The sequence below is a fragment of the Ambystoma mexicanum genome, chromosome 1q (assembly GCF_040938575.1).
Source record: "Ambystoma mexicanum isolate Mex_15411 chromosome 1q, UKY_AmexF1_1, whole genome shotgun sequence".
In the NCBI taxonomy this organism is placed as follows: Eukaryota; Metazoa; Chordata; class Amphibia; order Caudata; family Ambystomatidae; genus Ambystoma; species Ambystoma mexicanum.
In genome coordinates this window covers 1208938250-1208962698 of record NC_090922.1, presented here as the reverse complement: position 1 = coordinate 1208962698, position 24449 = coordinate 1208938250, and the positions used below count along the sequence as shown (strand labels likewise).

General features: G+C 48.2%; 1 protein-coding gene across 2 annotated transcripts in view; it reads right to left on the bottom strand.

Moving 5' to 3' along the window:
- The window catches only part of DNAI4 (dynein axonemal intermediate chain 4), a 779679-nt gene that overhangs the window by 417910 nt on the left and 337320 nt on the right, over window positions 1–24449 (bottom strand). For both annotated transcript variants that reach the window (XM_069641948.1, XM_069641947.1), the window contains one exon: window positions 8881–9042. In XM_069641948.1, the coding sequence (XP_069498049.1) occupies window positions 8881–9042 (162 nt within the window). The remainder of the gene's footprint in view (window positions 1–8880; window positions 9043–24449) is intronic.

The window sequence follows — 24449 nt, the reverse complement described above, 5'->3', positions numbered from 1 at the left end:
GTTTTTTAAAAAACTGCAGTGCTTTAGAGAAGCTCTGCAGATAATGAGCACATGGGTACCAAGTCAGGGAGTTATATTTAGGGTTAGTTGTGCGTACACATTGATCTGTGATTCATTCCGTGATTTGAAGTGGGTGAACAAAACAAGATCCAAGGAGGTGGGTGACACACCAGTCAGTGTCAGTCTCTTGAAGCGAGTGGATGAGGCGCGTGCCTTTGGGTTTCCATTCAGTTGCATGTACTATATCAGGGGCAGAAGTGGGAGATGTGCAAATATTATCTACTAAAGAACAAGGAAGAATAAAACATGGAGAGGATGAGCAGATGAAGGTGCATCAAGTTGGGCAATGTAGCATTCCAGCCATGTGCAGGTTTTCATCTCAAGGAACTCTCCGGCTCGTGTGCTCACAAGGTGCTGTCACGGAAGAGAACGTTGTGACCAGATTGAAGGAAAACATCTTTCCACTGAGCCAAGTCTGGTGGGGCTCATATTACATCCCTGTTACTTTCTGTTGATCCAACAATAAAAATACATATATATATATATATAATTCCTGCATTGCGTGTGTCTAGCTGCTTCCATATACGTCAATTCTGTTTGGTTGCAATTGATTTACTAACCAGGTGGGTGGAGGTACTGATCGAGCCATGTATTACCACTAAGACAGTCACTGATTTTCTTTCAGAGATTTGTGGTAGAGAGGGTTTTCCAAGTAGCATTATGACAGACAATGGCACTCAGTTACATTCCAAAGAGATGGAGGATTTTTGTATAAAGAACTCAATTGGGCATAAAAAGAGTGCCATTTATCATCCCCAGTCAAATGGAAGTGTTGAACGCCTTAATAAGGTACTCAAAGAAATGATTTGATGGGCTTCGTCGAATGGATTAGATTGGGAGAAAGCAGTGAGAGACGAGATAATTGCTCATCGTTTCAATCCACACTCTACAACCGGTCTATCTCCATTTGAACTGAGCAGGGGACGTAAGGCTTACACCAAATTGTTGCCTTCGTGGATGAGTAAGAGAACAGATGTAGAGACAGATTTTTGGTCTGTGTGTGGAAGGATTAGGAGTATCCAATTGAAGAACAAGTCTGCTCATAACAGACTTTTAACCGCAATGAAAAAATGTGCGATTCCGTCAGTGGGGGAATTTGTGAGAATTAAGCTTCCACCAGCCCTGAGGAAGGGTCCGTGTAAGTGGTCCCGACCAGTAAAGGTTGTTGAAGTATTCAAGCATGCTATCAGAATAGAAGATGGTAGGATATGGAATATGGAGAGAGCATGTTTAGTCTGTGCATGTGGTGACAGGACTGTTGTTGAGAGAGCAGATGCTGATGTTTCTAATAAGAGAGGGAGTGTGAGGAGTATGGAAAGAAAGAGAAAAGTATTGGATGTTTCCTTGCCAAGTGTCATTTCAGACATACCTCGCCTGTCAAGCTGGGGTAGAGTCAGACGTAGACCTCGCTACATGGAAGATTTCGTGTGAATTGAATTTTCTGTGTAAAGTCTTAATTTTCAAGGAAGTTTCCGCGTGAAGTTAAATTTTTTGTAAATACTTATTTTTCTTTTGTGTGTAAAAATGTGTCGCAAAGGAAGGGAGATGTGTAGCATTCCAGCCATGTGCAGGTTTTCATCACATGGAACTCTCCGGCTCGTGTGCTCACAAGGTGCTGTCACGGAAGAGAACGTTGTGACCAGGATGAAGGAAAACATCTTTCCACTGAGCCGAGTCCGCAGGGGCTCATATTACATCCCTGTTACTTTCTGTTGATCCAGCAATAAATATACATATATATATATATATATACAATTCCTGCATCGCGTGTCTAGCTGCTTCCATATACATTACAGGCAATAATGATGATGACAAGATGGTTGTTGGTCAAGACAAAGATTATGATGCATCAGAGTCCAGGCGGGAACAAACATTTCTGCTGGCAAGCAGCGATAAGGAGTAGGATGAGGAGAATAACACAATTGATGCAGAGACTATAGTAATAATTAAACAATAAAGCCTGCTTTCTGGGTACTTTATTGCTATTAGCAGCCCGGTCTGCTTTCCAAATGCCAATTGTTTTTTTTAAAGTTGAGAAATGATATGGTTCCTGTTTCTCAACTTAAAACTACAAAACAAGGTGACTGCCATGGTCAAGGAAGAAGGGAACTGCATGAAGTCCATTCTCCCTTTACATGATGGCCATTGACTTAGGAGAAGGGAGGAACAGCAGGCGAGAAGATATCACCAAAGGCCACAGGTAAGTGAGGGAGTAGTGTGAGCATCGGGTGGGGTTAGTGGGGGTTGTGATTGGCGGGCAAAAGTGGAGCTTTGCCCCAGGAGGCAAGCTGGTGGCCTCCCGCTGCTCAGTGGGTTTGCAACACAAGGAACACCATGGGGTAAAGCTTGCATTTCAAGTTCCGTGATTAGCTAAGAAGCCCCATGACCCTCCTCTCTGCGATGCTAAAAGAAGCACACGCCCACTTGTGTGTAGCCTCCTTGAGAAACAGCCTTTCTGTCACAGATCAGAATATGCCACCCAGAACACCACCAGCACCACCACTGCCAGCACCATTGTGCCCTGAGCTCAGCCCATGTGCTAGCCCACAACAAAAGTCGAAAGTGTAGCAGTAATTCACACAGAACAAAGAGCAATTGAATGTGGCAGCTATCACACTCTGATGGAAAGTGATATGTTGAGGGAAGGCAGGGACCAACTTAGATACCACATCTATGCAGGGAACCATGCTCAGACATGGGAAGAAGTCAAAAGGTCTTGGGTGCATTCCTCACCATACCATCAGACAAGCAGCGTACCTCCAGCAGTCTGAAGCTGTGTTAGTATTTGTAAGTGGGCCACCAAGCTCCAGCCCCCATGCCCCAGCTGCATATAGCAGAGATCCCTCATTGTGTTAGACCAGTGTTGTCTTGCATTTGAGCGTAACCGAAAATATCAAAACTCCCATGAATACAGCACCTGCTTGATGCCAACCTAGCTATATTTTGGGAAATAGATCTCTTGCCCCACTCTATCATGGGAAAAAAGTAATACTGCTTTAAAGTTACTGGCTGACTTTTTTCTCTTACAAAGCAGTACTGGAAGTATACAACAAGGTTATGGCTGCAGCAGAGCAGGTACTACAGCATTTGTTGGGCAGAAAGTTCATTTCACCATGCACATGAGAACCAGGGGTTACAGCATTGACTACGTAGCAATCACAACACACTGGGTGGCCTTTTCAGCACACTTGGTGTCACTTTCTTCCTCTAACAGCTAAGAAGGGTCCCCGAGTAATTCAAGGGGAAGCAGGTGTATGCAATATGGAACCAGGCAACATTATGCGTTCAAGGGTTTTAGGGCAGAGGCCAAAAGGGATTTGACATATGGGAGAAGATGGAAGAAGTAGTTTGCATCAGTGCTTTGTAGCAGCAGACAATAGATTAAACATCCTAGCAACTTTATGAATTGGCTAGACAATGCATGGCCCGTTCGTGTTCATTTTCATCACCTCTTGGTCACATGCTTTATCCGCAATTGCAAGCCTGTAAAATAAATGGTGGCTGTAACCCTGCTCTCATTTCAGTTGGCTTACCATACAGAAAATGCACGATGCCAACTGCAGGTGTGCTACAAGCTACCAGCGCACAACCTAAAGACCTCAGAGGCCACCTGTTACAAATCTACTTTGCATATGTTGGACAAGCTAAATGAGGAGTGCAACGGCATCCCACATCCCTGCACCACTCACAGCAGAGTTCTAGACAAAGTATTTTTAACACTATTTCAGTAATAGCTGCTGTCCAATGTCTGCTCCATGCTGTGTCCTTCTGAGGAGACCAGCAAGCGGTCACACAAAGCAACCCTGAATGAGGTTCATCTCTAGTGTTCCTGCTTGAGGTCAGCCTGACCAACATGGCGAGGACCTGTGCATTGGAAACTGAGGCTGATGCAGCACAGATGGTGATGGGCCTGTTTTCAACCTTATGCTGTGATCCAAGTGTTGTATTTAAAGGTAACGTTGATTATGTGCTGGCACTCTTTATGGACTCATTTTTCAATGTAGGAATTGCCACTTTTTATCCACAGGTTTCAGAGAAGGAGGCCTCATAGCAAGCATAATAAAGAGGAAACACAGTACAAACGTGCAAGGATGCTTTGCTGTGGTGCTTGCGACATCAATTGGAGAAAGAATGCAAGCAGTAAACCACACCAAAAATAGATTTAGATAAAAACACACACACTAAAATACTATTTGACATGACTCTATGTCGGACCTGTGCACTGATCCGAAGACAAAACAGGGAGTACATTAAAACAATCATTACATAAAAAACAATGCATTCTAAACACATCTACTTGAGGATCTTCCTCTCTCATTCCTGACTGTCTGTCTGTCTGCTAACCAGGATTGGTGCGCTGCTACCAATCTTTGCCTTAATCCAGTAAGACTGAGATCCTTCTCATTGAGACCCCAGCTCTCTCCTTCCCTCCTACACTCTGGCCGCCCTCCATGGGCCGTTCCCCTCACCCTCCTGTGAGGCCAAAAACCTTGGTGTCATCTCGACTCCTCTCTCTCCTTCTCTCCTCACACCACAGACCTTGCTGAGGAGGCCCACTTTCAGCTGCACCTCCTCAGAGGCATTCTACATTTCCACAACCTCCACCAGAAACTCAATGTCTCCAGAGCTCTGATCCTCTCCAGGCAGGACTACTGTAACAGCTTCTTCCTCAACCTACCTAAATCCTCCTTTTGGCCCCTTCAACTAATCCAAAATAGGACTGCAAGACTTCCCCTTAGCCTCAAGCCCAGGGACCGCATCTCTCCAGCCCTAAAATCTCTCCACAGGCTTCCGGTTACTGTGAGGATCAAGTTTAAAACCCTCTGCATCATCCACAAGGCTTTCTGAGGCCTGGGAGCCCGCTACATGCAACTCTCCTTCCCTAAATACCTCCCTGCTAGAGCCCTTCGGCCTTCTAGCGCCAGCTCTCGGCAGATCAGGCACATCTCCAAGCAGAGAGTAGGGCGTAGATCTCGGTACTCTGCAGGTGCCTCCCTCTGGAATGGCCTCCCTGCCCCTCTCAGACTTCAGCCAGATCTCCTTAAGTTCCAGAAGCTTCTCAAGAACCTCATTTTTGCTTCCTCCTTCCCTCTCCCCATCCCTTGTGAATGTCCCTCTCTGCCTCTTGACTGGCTGCCTGGTTCTTTCAGATTCTTACAGGGCACCAGGCCCTCCTTGACCGGTCTACCCCTGCAGTTGGTCTTCTGCGACCCCCCCGCCCTCCTCCAAACCTGCTGAAGAGGAAAAACCCGTACATACCTTCCCTCCCAATGGACCCCCCAACCAGAAGAAGTATCCACGACAAAACGACCATCGATTGTATGAGTTTGCACCGATCCCCACTGCTCCCACCATCGGAACGCACCACAAAAGATACCTGGCCAGCCGACCATACAACCCTGCGGTGGTACGAACCGTACCCAAAATATCTGTGGAGAGGCAAGACTGAGCTGGAGACTACATGGACATAATCGACTAACAACACCACAAAAGCCATGCTGCAAGTCATTAGAGACACCATGACGACATAGCTACGTTAGACAGGAAGCACACATGTACTCCGCACACTGGGGACATTCACACACCAACCTACACGAAGAATACATGCGTACAGTTCTATGAGATAGAGAACAGTAACATATACATACTGTCTGCACGTTTATTATTTTGCCACTTCGGCCGCTACAGCTCCACAGAAATGCAAGATGCCAGAAGAGATTGTGCACATGCTTGCAGAAGCTATTTGCTATTAACCCTATGGAAGGACAGGAGCACTTGAGGAACCTGACCGACCATGTCTCATTTTAACCTATGGGCATTATGCAGAACACTTATTCAGAGCCAGAGTAGGCCTTAGGAAAACCCAGCAAGCCAAGATCATCTCACATAAACCCAAAGCAGTGAGATGCTGTGCAAGCAGAATCACCACGGCAGACTCAACGGCAGCCAAGGCCATGATGTTACAAACGACATTCCACACACACCGAGCCAAGGTGATACCGGCCCCAGCAGGGGCTCGTCCATGCAAAATACCAAACAAATCGAAGTAATTCAGCCTCACACACGGTGGCCTCACACGTGACTCAGCCAAAGCTGATGTTATGCCAAGACCTGCACGCTGGGAAAGCACAGCAGCCTCACACTTAAGCCCGAACCTGCAACAAATCACAACATATCACCAACAATATACGCTGGGAATGGAGCGCTCTCATGGCAGTAGTATACCCACACCATTGTTACTCACTGTCACATAGTCACACATTGTTGATACACATTATCTATGACCAGGTATCTTGCGGGTTGGGAACAAAGTTTGTCCCAGGCTTGGGGGCCCGCAGCCTGGCCAATCAGAACACTGTGGCGGGAGCCACCAGCCAATCACCGGGAGGGCTAATGTAACACTTCCAGAGTAACCATTTTTAGGGATGATCCAAGCACACCACCTGACCCAGCGGCCTCCACTAGTATTGTGCACTATATGTCCCCATACTGCACCTACCACTCAGGGAGCCAAACCTGTGTGGTGTTAGGTTAGGGGACACAACTCGCAGAGTGACGCAAAGAGCAACGTCATTTTCCTACAAAACTGGCCTGCGAACCAGAATATTTGTGATTTGCCTGGAGTACTCCATGTCGATGATCTCTGTATTTGTGCTAATAAACTGCAGAAATGCTTGCTCCGTGTGTGGACCGTAAACCGGATGGCCGCGGATCCCAGGTGCGACTCTGCTGGCCCCGGAATTACCCTAACACTGCACTTGCCCTTTCAGGCTCCCTCGCCCTGCACTAGCCTGACAGGGTCTGCATCCCCCTGCCTCATTCCTCTCACTTAACATGTGGACCTTCTGCCCCCTGCACTCTTTTCTTTCCACTGGCTCTGTCCACCTGGCTTCCCCTATCACTTGCTTAACCCATCAGTGCTTTTCCTCCTCCACCCTCCCCCGCACTTCTGTTAACTGCACTGGCACGATCCGAATAACACAAGGGCTAGTAGGGCAGTTTTTGTCATCCCTGCCCCCCCTCCCCTTGTCTTGTTGCGCCCTGGAATACATTGTGTATGGGGCATAACAAATACCCAATAAACAAATAAATAACCCAGCATTGAATGACAAGGAGCCACCAAGTGGCGAAATGATAAAATGCGTCTTGGAAGTGCATCACAGATAAATTGGGGTCAAAATGGTGACGAAATAAGGCTGCAAGATGGACGATTAAGCCGATTAAAAAAATAACAGCGATATGTTGAAATCTCGTTCTCAAGTACAGTTTTGATACAAGATCTTTATCTAGACCTAAAATGTTACATAATGGTGATGGCGTAGGGGAAGGATTCAATGTAAAAAAAAAAGAAATGATGTTAAAACGCCAATATATTTGCATTGCACCTTAAGGCTGAAGACAACAGTTCCTACACTCACTAGATGGAACTTAAGCTGCTTTCAGACTTTAATACTCCCTCCTCCCGTTCCTTTGCTGTATCTATGGTGTTCCTCAAGGCTCTGTACTTGGTCCTTTCCTTTTCTCTCTTTACACCTCTCTCATTGCCCCTGTCATCTCCTCGTTTGGCATTTTCCACCACTTCTATGCTGACGATATTCAACTCTTTCTTTCTTTCTCCTCCTCACCTTACCTCCAACTTAAGCTCTCCTCCTGCCTCAATGCTATCAAGAACTGGATGTCCTCCCGCTTTCTCTCTCTTAACACCGATAAAACCGAAGTCCTTTTCTTCCCCTCTAATTCTCTTACCCCCCCTCCCCTCCTCCTTTCATTCACTTTCCTACCTCCAATCTCCCTATCTCCCCCCAAGCTCGTAATCTAGGTGTTCTTTTTGACTCCTCTCTCACCTTCTCACAACACATTTCACTCACCTCCTGCACCTGCCGATACCACCTCTTCAATATACGCAAAATCCGTTCCTCCCTCACATTCCACGCCACCAAACTCATAATTTCCTCTCTCATCTTTTCCCGCCTCTTCTACTGCTCTTCTCTAATCTTCAGACTTCCTGCATCTCAGTTTGCCCCTCTTAAATCCATATACCACTCTGCTGTCCATACCCTTTGTCTCCTTACCTCCTGTGACTCCATCTCTTCCTCGCTCTCTCACCTTGGCTGGCTACCTTTCCACTTGCAGCTAAAATTCTACTTTCTCTGCCTTGTCTTCAAATCCCTCCACGGTCTTGCTCCTCCTTATCTCTCCTCCCTTCTCTCCTTCTACTCCCCCTCCCGCTCCCTTCGCTCCGCTGACCATTTCCTTCTCACTGTACCTCCTTCCCCTTGCGCTTCCTCCCGTTTCCACTCATTCCAACTCCTTGCACCTCTGCATTGGAACTCGCTCCCTCTTACAATCCGCTCTACCACTTCCCTTAAATCCCTCCTCCTCCATTCTCCTCCTTGAAAACTTCCCCTCTGCCCTCTCCACTTCCCCTCCACCTCCCCTTTTTTCCTTCATCTGATTCCTCTCTCCCCTCTCCTACTCCTCTCTCTTCCCCTACCATTTTCCCTCTCCCCTTGCCACCCCCTCAGTTAATTGCTCTTTGCACTGTTTTGTTGAATGATTCAAGATGTAAATGTATCTCCCATTGTTAAGTGTTGTTGTTATTTTGTATTAAGTTGTTCCATTGTACAGCGCCTTGGTGTAAAGCGCTCTATAAATAAATAAATCAATCAATCATTCAATCTCTTTCCCTGCCACATTCCCATCGCCTCTACTCTGCAACAACCATATATCTAATGAATGATTTGTGTTAGATTTAATGTGCGCATATACTGAAATAGCAATTTACCAACTAAGCATGAATCAGCAATACAATAAACGTACCTGTTTTACTCGTCATCATGCTTCCTTCAATAGCTCGGCTTACATTTGATTTACTGCTTGCAACACTTGCTGGCTTGCTACCTTTCTCCGATGTTTTTGTAGTTGCCAAGGCTTCCTCCTCATTCATGGAATCATAAAGGTCCCAGGCAGTGGCCATTACAGCTATAAATATGTAAATAGGAATATGTCAGGGCAATGCATGTCTTCAAGCTTCACAACAATAGCAGTGATAAGCAATGATTTGCTTAAATCATTACTATGTACCAAATGGGCCCTCTTTACTGATAGGTTATGTTACAAAGTGTTTACACTGTGCCAAATCACCACTATAGTAGTGTGGGAGCGCGTAGGATTGTCTGGAAAGAGCAGTGAATATGCCCGCGCTAGGGATGGCCAGACCATAGTCTGCAAAAGAAAAGGAAAAAGGGACGGTAGGACGAGGGAACAGGAAAGAGAATCAAGTAATAGATGATGAGGGAAGGCATAAATAAGTGGGTAAATGGGACAGATAATGTTTGTAAAGGTCGGATGCATGGACCCTCTATAAAGCTCGAGGGTGACAGCTGTGCAGAAGGTTAAAAGTAGAGTTGAAATATGTGTCACCATGTCGCACGTCAGGTTCTGGGCACCAACAATTTGGTGACTGAGTCAGTGCTTAATTTGTATAAAAGAAGTACCGGGGCTCAAATATTTTCTAACACTCCAATGACGCGTCAGGATGGGCAGCTACTTGGTCACTGTTGCCACCACCATGGCCGCTCTCAATGCTGTCAACATATATGGGGTTAAAGCTCCAACTCCCAGCGATTTACAAATACCAAACAACATACTCATTCAACAACATATTCGTTGTATCTTGACATGAGACAAATATGTAAGTGTGTCTTTAAACACTATCATCATTTACATTTTGCTCTGATTCTATAGGTGTCCATTATGTGACTGGCCATTACAATAATAAAGTTGCCAAGACACCACATTATAATCAAACTGAGTCTGAGACAATTAGTGCCAAGGCTGAGCCCTGGCAAACACCCCCAAACATAAAGCACTGCTGAGGAGGCTAGGTTCCACCCCAAGGAAGTACAAATTGGGCACAGGGGTGGTATGGGGGGGAACACCTGGCCACCCTAAGTGGGTTAATTGGAGCAGAACAGTCACAATGCCTCAGTGCAGGCCATTCCTTGGGTCTCGAAATTCCCCAATCCACTAGGGCAGGTCAGTGGCGGAACCAGGGAAGTGGGGGGCAAAGAGGGCACTTGCCCCGTCTGGCACCACCCTGGTCCCCAGTGTGCCCCCCTTTGGCTCCCGCTGGGCCTGGGCTGCTAGGCCGGCCGTGCACACACGCTCGCACGGCACACTGTCTGGTGCTGCAGTCAGCTCTGAGCTGAGCTTCTGAGCCCGGCCCCTTCTCCCTTCCCTTCCCTGGCCTCTGTCAGCCAGCCTGAGCCTGGCCCTGCCAGCCTGGAATGATGATTGATATCATGCAGGCAGCAGCAGTAGTCGATGTAAAATGTAACATCATTGATTGATGTTAGGCGGGGCGGTCAGGTGGCGGTGCCACTGGCGACCAGCGCCCCCAGGCACAGACAGATGCCATAATTGCCTGCTGTGAGGCCTGGCCTTGGGCTAAGGGACCAGGCCTCCAGGGTTTGGAGCGCAGTGCGGGCTGGGGACACGCAAAGAGACACAGGACACTGTTGCTCTCTGGCTAGAGTGGGAACTGCCTTTCGCAGGCATTTCACGCACCTTTATTTACTTGACCAAGTGACACCTGTCACGTGGGCATCACATCCCTTTCCAACTTTGGATGAACAGAATGAACAAACAAATAAACTGTGGTAGCTTCTCAGTCTCATCTGGTATTCTTTCTCGGATACTCCTCCGCCAGCCTTCTTGGCTGCTGAACTGTTCACACGGTTGTAGATGCCATTCAATACGTATCCTTAGAGTTGCGTGGATGGTACTAGCTTCTTCCTGAGTGAGCATCATTCCCCTTGCTCTCAGTGCGTTGTGTGTATTTTGGGCGGGCTCTCGTCTCTCTCCATCGGAGGTGGGGGCCTCTGCGTTGTTTCTTCCCCTTGTATTCCCTCTGGTGCTGTGTTTTCCCTTCGTGTGGGTGGCATTTCCGCAGAATTGTGGTTCTCTCGTGATTCCTCCCATAGGGCCGGGGAGGTCTGCTGGAAGTGAGACACGTTGCGTATCACCGTTTCTCGTCCACGGTGGTGGTTGCTAGGCCATGTTCTTTATGCGTGATGGTCCAAGGGAGGATTCATAGGGGAGTGTCATCTTCCCTTTCTGCGCTCTGTTTCTCACGAGTGCCTTGTCCCCTACTTGCAAGTCGCTTGGCCTTGCATTCCTAGCTCTGTCTTTTTTTTTTGGAATAACTTTTATTGGATTTTGAACAATATAAACGAGACACAAACAATAATCAATAAGACATTCGCGAATATAGATCTAGTGTCTATTCCACCCTTCCCTCCCTCCCCTCCCCCCCCTTACCCAAGACCACGGGACAAGCATCTTTGACCTTCGTATCAGCTTACGAGCCGGGGCTGTTACTCCTGTCTGAGGCACTATCAGGCACTCTGGGGTGAAGCAACGGCACCGTCAGCGTCACCCAACTCTGTAGTTCTCCACTGGAGTCAAGTCTTTGTTCTTGGATTGCCGTTTCCCATGCTCCGGTAGTTCTGTCTTCTTTGGCATTGAGTTCACGTCATCAGCATTCCATCCGATCCAAGTCCACAGGGGGAGGTCTCCATGAGTGGTGTAGAGGCAGGCCTGACTGGATCGGTACACCGAACATTAGGGCTGCCGGGCTGACTTGGGTTGCTGAGTGGGGTGTAAGCTGGTATGTCTGGAGGAATCTGTAGAGTTTGGGTATCCATGGTCGCCCTTTATCTTTAGAAATCCTCACCAATTTGTTTGTGGAGGCCATAAACCATTCAGCATCCCCGTTGGCTTGTGGCCAGTATGGAGTGATGTGGTGGTGCTGTATCCCTAGGTCGTCCACAAATTGTCGGAAGTCACTGCTCGGGAAGGGTGGGCCATTGTCAGTTTTTATGGAGGAGGGGATACGGTGTACTGCGAACATCTTTTCCAGCACGGTGATCATGGATGCTGCGTCTGTCTAGTTGACTTGCTATACTTCAGGGTATCGGGTGTATTCGTCAATAGCTACGAGCAGGTAGGCTTCGTTTGCAATGGTGCAGAAATCAATGCTTATGGCTTCCCAGCGGTGTTCGCTCATGGGGGGACATTTCATGGGCTCAGGGTGTCCTGGCCAGCTTGTCGCTAAGCATGCGGTGCATGATTCTACGAGTGCCATAACCATGCGCTGGATTTGTGGCATCCATACACGGGACTTCAGGAATGCCTGTGTTTTGACAATCCCTTGGTGGCCTACATGTTCCAGTTTGAGGGCTCTTTCCTGAAGGGCGTTGGGCAGTACTATGTGATGGCCCTTGAGAATGAGGCCTTCCAGCGACACAGAGTTCATGGCGTATTCCGAACAATGCTTGGAGCATTTCCTGCTCCTGCGGCATCTTGTGGAAGACTGACGTGAGAAACTTCTTCCACTCTCCTGTCATGATCGCCTTCTTGGTGAGCTGTAGGCAGGGGTCTCTGTCTGTTTCCTCAGCAATTTCGGCGATTTTCATGGCTTCGGGCTTGGCGCAGGCAATGACTTGGCACACATGGTCTTCCGGCTCTTTTGCCGCTTCGTGTTCTGTGGTGTTTGCCGGTCGGCGGTGCTGTGACAGAAAGTCTCCTGGATTGTCGGCTCCTGTGAGGTATTGAACCTCCAGATCGAATTGTTGCAACTGGAGCATCCAGCGTTCGATCCTGGCCAGGGGATGTGGCGCTGAGCCTTTGAAGATGGGGACTAACGGCTTGTGGTCAGTCAGCCCTTTCACGGGGTGTCCCAGGATGTATACGTGGAAGTGCTTGCATCCCCATATGATGACCAGAGCCTCTTTTTCGATATGGGCATAGTTCCGCTCAGTCTGTGAGAGTGCTCTGCTGGTGAATGCGATTAGGAAGATGGTGCCATCTCTGTCAGTCTGGGTGAGCACGGCTCCTAAACCCACTGGGCTGGTGTCCAGCGGTTCTGTTGTTCGTGAGGTGTCAAAAAATGCCATAGTGGCATCACTGGAGAGGGTGTCCTCGATTTTCTTAAAGGCATTTTCTTGTGGTTCTCCCCACTCCCTGGGTGTTTTCATTTTCATAAGTTCCCGCAGCATTGTAGCAATGGTTGCTAAGTCCGGTTGAATCGCCCACAGTATGTTGCCATCCCTAAGAAGCTCCGTACTTCTGTTCTTGTGGTCGGGCCTGTGCATTCTTGATGTCTTCGACTTTCCCGAGGTCAGGGGATACACCCTTCTTGTTGAAGACGTAGCCGAAGAAGCTCAGCATGACCTTCCCAAACTCACACTTCTCCTCATGTAGCGTTAGCCCTGAGTCTTCCAACCATTGCAGGGTTGCTGCGAGCCAATCATTGTGTTCTTCCACGGTCTTACACACTAAGATGTCATCGCTGACATTCGTTACTCCTGGGAGGTCTTGGAGGACTTTGCGCATCTTGTGCTGAAAGACTTCCGCCGCTGAGGATATGCCAAAGTTGAGACGGTGGTACCTCCTCAGTCCCAGATGCAACGAGAACGTCGTGATGTAGCGTGACTCTTTAGATAGGCGGATTTGGTGGTATCCTGAAAGTAGGTCCAGCTTGCTAAAGACCATGGCGCCAGTTAGGTCTACGATCAGCTTGTCTATTGTGGGGGTGATGTGTCTTTCCCTCCCAATTGCCACGTTTGGGAGGCGCATGTCGATGCATATGCGCACCGCTTGAGGTTGCTTTGGCTTTGCCCAGACCACCATTGGCGAGACCCGGGGTGTGGGGCCTTCTTGATTATCCTGAGGTCTTAGCTTGTTTAGTTCCACCTCCACCGCTGCCCTCTTCTGGAACGGAGCTCTCCTGTGTCACACTGCTCTCAGTTTTATCCTAGGGTCAATGTGGAGCTTCACTGACCTTCCCTTGAGGCATCCGATACATTTGAACAGGTTTTTGCACTTTTTTAGCAGGTGGTCAAGGTCCTCTGACTAGACGCCGAAGTTGAATTGGATTAGCTCAAGACGTTTTTCTGTCTGGCAGCTGAGCCGGGTTTCTATCCCAGCATCTACAATGTGAATCCGAGTCTTGCAGCTCTTTCGATGGTGTGTCATGACAGTCCTGAAGTACCCCACTACCGGGAGAGAATTTTTGCAGCCATAGGCATATAGAAGTACTGATCGCCGCAGGAGGGATTTGGGGGCGAGTTTGTCAAACCTGGTGGTCGGCATGACATTTACTGTTGCCCCTGTGTCAATCATCATGGTGACAGGGATGTCATCAGCTTTCACAGTGCAGCAGCGCGATTTGTTCATGTTGGTTTGTCCGCCATGTCTGGGTTTGATAGCTGATATCATGTGTGCTTTTTGCAGCAGTGGGTTTCTGTGTCTGTTGGAGTAGGATAGAGCCAGGGATTGCTCCCTGCTGGACAGTCTGTCGTCACTGCTGTCGCTATCGGTTTCTTCTCCGTCTATTGCTAGGGCCCGACCTTTCCTGTCTTCACGTGCATTTCCCGACTGCCTCTTCTGCCAGCGGTCTCGGGTGGTCTGGATGTGTGTTGCGGTGCCTTGGGTCTCTACTTCTGTTTGTGGTGTATCTTCGGGGTAACTGCTCCCTGGGCTTTCGGGAGCTCCAACACACTGCCATGTAATGGTTTACTTTTCCGCATTTGAGGCACGTGGTACCGTATGCTGGGCATGGTTTGCTTCTATGTTGCTGACCTCCCCACCTTATGCAGTCCTTCTGTCTGGTGGATGGCTGTCCTTGCTGGGGCTTGTGCTGTCGTAGGGCATTCACTGTGAACATGCTGCTGCCTGCGGTGTTTCGGTATCCAGCAGCAGTCAGCTGATTATTTTCTCCATCTCGGGCACGTGTTCGTCGGTCCTTTCTCAAGAGACGCCACTGTCGCTCTCTGGCTAGAGTGGGAACTGCGTTTTGCTGGCTTTTCACGCACCTTAATTTATTTGCCCACATGACCCCTGTCACGTGGACATCACAGCTGCCATATATAGTGCTTGGCAATTTGCATGATTTCAAACCATAACAGGAACAACAGGGTATGCATGGGAAACCCACCATCCGGCTGGGCAACTGTAATTAGGACCCATGTGCCGTGCCTTTAATCTCAATAGTACACTACAAAGCTCAAACAAGATTATTTTAGGCTCACGTTGTAATGCAAGGACTTGTAGGTTTCCATCTGGTGGTATGGGGAAAAAATAAAGCTTCAAAAACATACTCTTTAATTTTGATCATGTTACTATTACCATAGAATGTTATGTGGTGTGGTTTGTTATATCACACACAGTCAGCAGCAGCAATAACGCTTTTGCAAAAAATCCAGGAGGAGACTAGATTATTTGGAAAACAGGAGAATTTGGTTTTGTTTGCAACATTCATTGCTAAAGTTGCTGCTGCTTATTTCTTTAATCAACAATATACCTGGGGCACACACAACGCGGGAGATTTGGAGATCTACAAAAAATGCAAGACTCAAGTCCCAAGCTTGGCTAGAAATTCAGGACCTAAAATCGAAAATTTGTAATATGGCATTCAATCATGGCTCTGTGTCAGCGTGGTCTCAGGAACATATATTGTGCCTCAGTCAGCCTCTTGATATATGGGGGGGCTTAACCTGTGCCAAGTGTAGGTGTACAGGTAGGTTTTCATGCTGTCGCTCCCCAGCTCGGTCCAGTGGTGACTCGACTCTGAAGGAAGACGGCTGATCAGCTGATGCATTGCCTGCAGGGCAGGCAGCCAGCCTTCTGCCATTGCTCATGCAATGAAAATCACACTATGGTGGCAGGAGCGTCAGGTGCGATAATCCACAGTGCTGAGTGCATTGCCTGCAGGGAAGGCTGCAGCCAGCCTGCGCACCTCATGCAATGAAAATCAGACTATGGTGCGATAAAATTACACACTGCCATGCACTAGTCTACTCTGCATTTTCGATTTACCCCGTCCCTGGGCTGGCCCGACCCAGGCCAGACTATCTGGAGCCACGACTGACGCAGCCAGGGCACATTTGCTATAAATGTAGCAAACATCCATGCCTAGCCCAGAAACGAGGGCGTGCCTTGGCACATAGTCGACGTCCACCGGTCCACGGGCATGCACGCATTTCAGTCAGCCAGCCAGAGCCAGCCTGCCAACCTCATGCTGCTCCTGGCCATGGCCCGTGTGCACGTTGTTCACTTCAGAGACACACAGAGTCACCAAGAGTGACTGGCTGCTGTGGGTGCTGACCTGGCCTGCTGCTGAGTGGCTGCTGCCCCCATGTTGGAGTCTGGAGTGGTGTGGACCTGTGCTGTCATCGACACTTGTGCAAGTCTCGTGCCCGCTGCTGCTGGGCTGGCCCTGCTGCGCCGGCACTGTCCTCCAGATTCGGATTGGAATCGAGATGAGTGGAACTACACAACTGACTGGGACTGGCCTGGGAGACATAAATTGACAATTTAAGTAAGTAAGTAGTTGTGTGTTGCGCGTCGTCTAGGCCGCAAGGGTGTGCTGCTGCGCTGTACACCGCTGGATTGGACAGGGACTCTGAGATGAGTCCGACAGGGTGAGGGAGACCGGGAGAGTGTGAATAGCAATAAACAAACTCGAACTCTGGAAGCATGCTTCCATATGCAGCCCGCCTGCCTATGCACTTAACACAGAGAGACAGAAACAATTGCATGCCTTGTTGTTTCTACAAATAGTGTTCGCAAGGCGCAAGCAAGTGTTCTCCAGTAACGGTTATGTCCGGAATATATATAGCGCCATTGAGCAGGTGCGTTAAATTAAAGTGAGAGCTCATTTCTAAAGCTGTATGTGACGCCTGGTGGCTCCAGTCTGAGCACCGAGACATTCCGGCTTCTCTCGGCTTTCTGCGCACCGACCTGCACAATCCAGCCAACATCATTGCATTTGCAATTATGAACTGTTGGTAGCCTGCAGCCGCACAATAAAGTGACCACCCCACGAGGCCAGGTGTAACGTCACTTTTTGCTATCTGTCAGAAAATCCTATCGGTAGGAAAATCTGACAGGAATTGTAATGTCATTTTTTGCTACCTGTCAGAAAATCCTACCAATAGGGAAAAGTGACATGGTAGGAAAATCTGACAGCCTGACCTGTCATTTTTTCCTACCCGTCAGAAAATCCTACCGACAGCAGGCATTGGGTAACCCAACCAGGGGTAGGAAAAAGTGACGGGGTAGGGAAATCTGACAGCCTGACCTGTCATTTTTTCCTACCCGTCAGAAAATCCTACCGACAGCAGGCATTGGGCAACCCACCCAGGGGTAGGAAAAAGTGACGGGGTAGGAAAATCTGAAAGCCTGACCTGTCTTTTTTTCCTACCCGTCAGAAAATCCAACCGAGAGCAGGCATTGGGCAACTCACCCAGGGGTAGGAAAAAGTGACGGGGTAGGAAAATCTGACAGCCTGACCTGTCATTTTTTCCTACCCATCAGAAAATCCTACCGACAGCAGGCATTGGGCAACCCACCCAGGGGTAGGAAAAAGTGACGGGGTAGGAAAATCAGACAGCCTGACCTGTCATTTTTTCCTACCCGTCAGAAAATCCTACCGACAGCAGGCATTGGGCAACCCACCCAGGTGTAGGAAAAAGCAACGGGGTAGGAAAATCTGACAGCCTGACCTGTCATTTGTTCCTACCCGTCAGAAAATCCTACCGAGAGCAGGCATTGGGCAACCCACCCAGGGGTAGGAAAAAGCGATGGGGTAGGAAAATCTGACAGCCTGACCTGTCATTTTTTCCTACCCGTCAGAAAATCCTACCAAGAGCAGGCATTGGGCAACCCACCCAGGGGTAGGAAAAAGTGACGGGGTAGGAAAATCTGACAGCATGTTCTGTCAATTTTTGCTTCCCATCATAAAATCCTACCAATAGCACATTTGACCGTGTAGAAGGAAAGTGGGGGTACATTTCAATGGGTAGGCACATTTGACAGGCTGTGCAGGGGTAGGAAAATGTGACAGGGTAGGAAAATATGACCGCATGTAATGTCATTTTTTTCCACCCGTCAGAAAATCCTACCGATAACACATTTTGACATCACATAGGTTAGAAATCCTTGTAGCTGGTTGGTGCGGCCCTATACTTAGGCGGCCTGGTCCACTGGGGATGCTAGGCCATTGGTCCCAGCTTCACCTGCTCCTCTTCTTCCACATTGGATTCTTCTTCATACGCCATCAAGCGCAAAGCTCATAATTGGTCATTACTATAAGAATTCACTAGATCTCCTATTTGTGGCCTAATGTGCACCTGGTACTGCAGACATGAGAGCAGAGGCTACTTTTGAGGTCACGATAACTCCAAACCTGTGCTTGATCCCAGACCGTCAGCGCTGGTCTGGTTCTTCCCACCCTGAGCTTAAATGTGTTACTTTCCTCGCAGCACAACTCACAGGGACAGGGATCCTTGTGATGGATTAGCACATATGGCCCTTGGTCTGGGGTTGACCGGTACACTGGGGTCTTGGGATAGGGCATCTGGGCACTATAACTTAGGGTTTGGACTGGTGAAAGTCGGAGGCTTGTACCCTCTTTCAGGTGGGATAACTTCTCACAGGGAGCTCTCTGCCCCCATTTGGAATTGCAGGGTGCATTTGTTCTGGCATAAAAGTGTTAATAATATGAAATGCTGAGAGGTTTATGAATCTCTGCAGGTTTGGTCTTTCTAACTGCTGCATTACTACACCCAAATACAATGAAAAGTTGTCTTGTAGCCCTGAAGGCTTTTGTATGGTCGAAGTAATACTTCAAGGCCCTCTTGACGTCTAAAGAATGTAATGCTGATTATTCACAGTATGTAAATCTATGAAAGATCCAATGCTGGAGAAAATCTAAAAAAAAGCATGGGTGAGACAATTTGATAGGGTAGTAAAATATGACAGCAAAGGTCATCATTTTTTCCTACCCATCAGAGACCACTATTTACAGGAAAATGGGGGGACAAGTGAGGAGGGGAAAGGACAACTGCAACAAGTGACAGCTTTGCCTGTGGGATTAAGCTTGCAGTCAACAGGTAAGTATGTGCTCTGAAATGGGCGAGTGCTAAATAAAGAAAAGGGGAAAGAGGGGCAGGGGTGGCAAGGGAGGGAGGGGAGTTACGAGTTAGAGATTTAAGCGAGGGGCGGGGTTGGTCAGCTGTTCTGTCTCTGTGCAGCATTATGCTTGCAGACTTCTATAGATCAGCTTCTGTGAATAAGTCGTGGGAGAGGAGAAACAGGTTGCTGTTAACACTATCACTGTGCACAGACTACAGAGCGAAGATGCCGGCGACTGGAACCTCGTACTGGGTTTCTGACACTGAACTCCCCGCTCTGATGCCCATGCTCACAGCTATGCGCTGTCAGGAAACTGGATGAGGAATTAAAGAATGTCTTCACCGGCACAGCTAGGAGGCTAGTGCAGAGCAGTATCCGGACACTGATGTCATCTAGACGGAGCACCTGTAATTAACTCTTACTATATAAAGCACGATGCAGGTGTTTGTCTCCATCACACCCCTTGTGTTGAGTGCTTTTGTCTGGGTATAGTGTTGGGGGTTTGGGGAAGGCTTGTCGGGTGTGATTTTTCAGGTTCAGGCGACGGTGGGGGAGAGGGGTACCTGAAGCAGGGTATGGGTTACATATTTCCTAAAGCTTCTTGTGGAGGGCCAGTTGTGGGTTCTCTGCACCTCTGCTGAAACACCGCCTGGGGACTGGATGGGACCCCAGCACCAAATGCTGCTAACTGAAACAGCTGGGTAGAAATGCTGCTTTCCTCCCATGCATGCGTCATACCCTTGATGTAAATTCCTGCCCTGCCTACCCCTCTGAAAGAATTGCACTAATGCTGAAACCAACGTTACAACTGACAGCACGCTACACATCCCATCTCGCAAAATCAAAGTTATCTGGACAATTTTCAAGACATCCACTTTGAATGTCCCTCCTCACCCCCAGAAACATGGCAGGACGACGAGCCAGGAACGCTCGCAGCCACTCATCTTATTATGGACGAAATCCAAGTGCACCATTTTCTGACACGTACATGGAAAAATATCCCCTTAATCAACGATACAGACCCAATCCAGTGCAAATTCTTACAGGTATAGGGAGACAACAGAGAGCGCGGATGGAAATACCCTAATAGACAGTCTCGATTAAGCACCAAGAAGCCATGATGCTGATGTCATTAGTGACATCACGACATAGCAGCATTAGTCATGAAGCACACTCATACTCCTGCACTGCATCACCCAAACACAAATTTGCATACACGAAGAACAAGCATACACAGCTCTATAGCTAGAGGACGGATACATATACATACTGTCAAAGCTTTTATTATTTTTCTCATTAGACAAATGCAGCAACGCAGAAACGCAAAGCAAGAAGAGATCCTGATCAAGCTTGCAGATGCTTAAAGCAATTACCCCTATGGACTGCAGGAGTATATATGGAGCCTGGTAGAACCAGGTGTGACTAACCCATAGGTTACCTAGCATAACACGGCATGTAGAAATCATATTATAAGTCTAAGTAAAATTACAGAAGGCCTCAAGTTACAGAGCAAGAGACGAGAAGAGCTGATTCAGACTGCACGGAGCACAAAGCAGGCTCACAGCCAAGGTCAGAGATACACGACTGCATTCCAAACTTTGGACAACAAGGGACCAGCTACAGAGAATCGGAATAAATCCTCACAAATGCAAGCGCAAGAGCTTGGCTTTGTTTCCAAGCACGTGGTGCAGCCGAGCCAGACACTGGACATTCACCCGTGGTGGGAAAGCAGACCCGATCCCAGCAAACTCAGACAAGGAAAGCAACGTAGGAGCGCATTCTCACAGGCAAAGGTGGTACACCATAAATTACAATACAGACACATAATCGTTCACATTACCTTGAAGAGGTGCACAGAGAACTGATCGAATCCCAGGCCTGGGGAGATCAGCTCTAACCAATCACAGAATAGAAAATCAGGGGTGGATGGCAAGGGGCAAGAACCAATGGTAAGCCCATTACTCTGCAGCAATTTAAAAGATAGTTTCTTGGGGACGGGACAGGCCAACCCCCTGACATGCAGGGACCAGTAGAATTACCTCAAAAAGGTGCACCGATAGGTATTACCACTCTCAATACCCAATCATTTGTGGTGATAGGTTTTTCAGGGAAGGGCCCAAGGATGACGTAAGATCGCTACAAACTGTAACACACACCATGGAGTACTGAAAAGTACTGGAGACACTTGATTGTTTTGTATGATCCCTGTTGCTTTTTGTAATAAACTGCAGGTTGAACCTGCCGTTGGCTGAGTCCTCCATTTATTCTGGGGAAGGGAGTTGGACCCTTGAGAGTCAGGCGGACCCTCAGACAACCTCTGGCATACCTGCGAAAACTACCCCAACACTCCGTACTCAAGACCCTTTCCGGCTGAAGCACTCCTCCCTTACCTGACAATAATTAACAGCTCCCAGCAGGACACAACTGTTCCTCAGGCAAGTGGTCTTTATAGAATCATAGTTGGCTAGCTAAACCCTGATTAGGTTAATAGCTCTTTGGGGACTTGTAGCCAATTACGAGAGCCGTTCCGTTTGGGCTACGAGTGGAATAGGGGCCCAAGAGTGTTAGGCTGTTTGCCTACAAATGCACCCCAGTCAAAATTGTTGAGTGTAATACCAAGCATTCAAAATATATTTACTGTATACCGGTGTCCAGTCAAAGAATCGAAAACAAAAGGATGGAATACAATAGTTTTGAGTCAAAAGGACCGAAAAAAAGGGTTGAATGCCTTTTTTAAAATGTATTTTTTTTTTGGTTTCCGTATAGCAAAGAAAAGTGTTTTTTACACCAAAAACGGGGATTTGGGGGGGGATCCCCCAAAAAAATCAAACAAATTAAGATTTCACCTTTTATTTTTCGGTCCTTTTGACTCAAAACTATTGTATTTGATCCTTTTGTTTTAGATCCTGTGACCTACAACCTACAATCGGCGCATTTCTTTCCATTTTGTTTTACGCATGGGTAGTAATGTCCCTTAGTGCCATACTGAACGGAGATGTCCCCTTAACAAGGTCCGGCAAAGTCAGGCACTTGAAGTTGATCATGCCTACCTGCAGCTGGTTACTACTCCACAGGAGTATAAAAGGAGTGATCAGCGAAAGCAAGTTGTACAAGTAGAAGGGCGAGTTGGAGTCACAGTCCAGCCGGAGCAGCCAAGAAGGTGAAGAATGGGACGCTGAGACGCTTACCGACTGCAGAGTGAGCCTGCAAGAGGAAACATGGCGAGGGAACTGTGTCTCTAAGGAGCCAGAGTCCAGAGAAGGGAGCCCAAAGACGCTGTGGTCCCTTTTGTGAGCATAAAAAGTTGCTTGTTCCCCCAGGCAGAGAGGTAACAGCTCAGGAGTATCTGAGGGGCAGGAGGTGAGACACTGACCTCTGCCGTAAGAAGTAGAAGCTAACCGAAGCAACAGCATGACCAGTGAGATTCAATCCGAAGAAGCAACCCGGTATGCAAGTGAAAGTTGCTGAATTTCATTGTGTCAATGCCAACGCGTGCAGGCAGCATGTTAATAGAAAATTCTGAGTGAAAGCAAAGCGAAGCAATGAGATGCAGACAATAAGATAGTAAAACCTTGTATAAAAGTCGTTGCGCTGAAGAAAAAGCATTCTCAAATTGAAAAGTATCCATATTACTCGTTGAGATGAATGAAAGGAATTGAGAATGGCTATTAGGCCATTGAGAATTGAGAATCACATCTTAGGCTGCGTGTTCTCCCTCGTATCTTATGTCTCAACTTTCCCTACGCACCGCCTCCCCTTCTTATCTCCCGCCCTGATCATGTGTGTAGTGTCCTTGACGTTTTGTTTTTCTCCCCGATTGTTGGCTCACATTGCATTGCCTGCATTCCTGCTGTGTTTATTCCTTTACTTCTAGGTACCTTTTGTGATTGACTTTGTGTATTGTGTTTCAGGTTTTGTCTCCCCAAGGTTTTTGGCCCACATTGCATTGCCTGCATTCCTGCTGTGTTCATTACTTTACTTCTAGGTTCCTTTGGTTGATGACTTGGTTCGCCCCCCTCGGATTGGTTTTTTGTGCTTCTGTTGCTGTGGTCCATGTTTTGCACCTGATTTTCTGGCTGTTGTTTGCTGTCCACTGTTTACCCCTCCTTCTGTGTCCCTCCCTTCTTTTTGTCCTCGGCCCCTACTTCTCTGTCTCACCTATCTTCTCAAACTATTTTTCTATCAACTATCCCATCTCTCTCAGTAAGTCTGGCAATAAGAAGTTCAAAGGGACATCCAGGTCTCCAACCCAGGCCTCCCTATCGCTGATACCTACACAAGTGCTTCCTCCAGACAGACGCTTAGAGGCATCCTCTTTGTTCCCTCTGCAGGCCTATGGACCCCCACCCCATATGGTCTTGGTTCTGTCTCTTTTTTCCTCTTCTCCCATTAATGATGGGACCCGGTGGGAGTCCCTCCTGGCCCCCTTCCACTTCTCCAAGACCATCATAAATGTCTACATTAATGGCACCATCTAGGTCCAAGGCCCTCAGGCCAACCTCTTCCTTTTTGATAGATGCTTCCTGCACCTTATAAACTTCCTTTCCTCTCCTGCTATCCCTTCTCTGGCTCCTCTGCTGCCTCTTTCCTCTGCCACCTGTACGGCTCCCTCTGCTTCTTCTCTCACCACCATGTTGCCACCTTTAACCGCTACCCTTCTGGCACCCTGTTCCTCCGGCTACCTTGCCGTCTCCACCTTCCTACTCTGCCCTCCTTCGGGCACCTCCAATACTTCCGCAGGACGTACCTCTGACCTGTACAACACCATGGAAGTCATTCAAAGGGGGCAACCTCTCCAAATTGCTACTATTAACTCTTGCTCTGCTGTCAAACACTCCTCTGCCGTCTCCTGGAAGAACTTCATCTGGATGTTCTCGGTCTCACCGAGACGTGGTTCACGTCCAGCTCTGCCACAAGCTTTGACACTCTCCTTCCTGATGGCTACAAGATCCTTTCGGAAACCAGAACCAACCAACCCGGTCGTGGTGTAGCCTTGAACTTCCCGTGTATCCCTGCTTCTTTCATCCCTTTGCAGCACTACTCCTCCTTTGAATGCCTGGTCTGTACCTCAATCTCTCCTGGCCTCTCCCTCACTATGGCCACTATCTACAGGTCAACTGGCCAGGTCGCCCTCTTTGTCTCCGAGTGGTCTGACCTCTCCTCCTCCCTCCTTCCTCCTTCCTCCTTTCCTCTACCTCTCAATGTCTCCTCCTCAGAGACCCTAGCATCCACCTGGATACAACCTGCCCATCTCTCCCTCTCATCCCTCCTCTCTCCTGGAGTGATCACTTTCTCCTTTCCTCCCACCTCTCTCTCTACCCCTCAGGCCAAGCCGACCCCTGCACTGCCACTTACTTTCTCGGTCATCTGCCATGAAGCGTGTGTCGGCGGAGGCTTTCACCGCTACT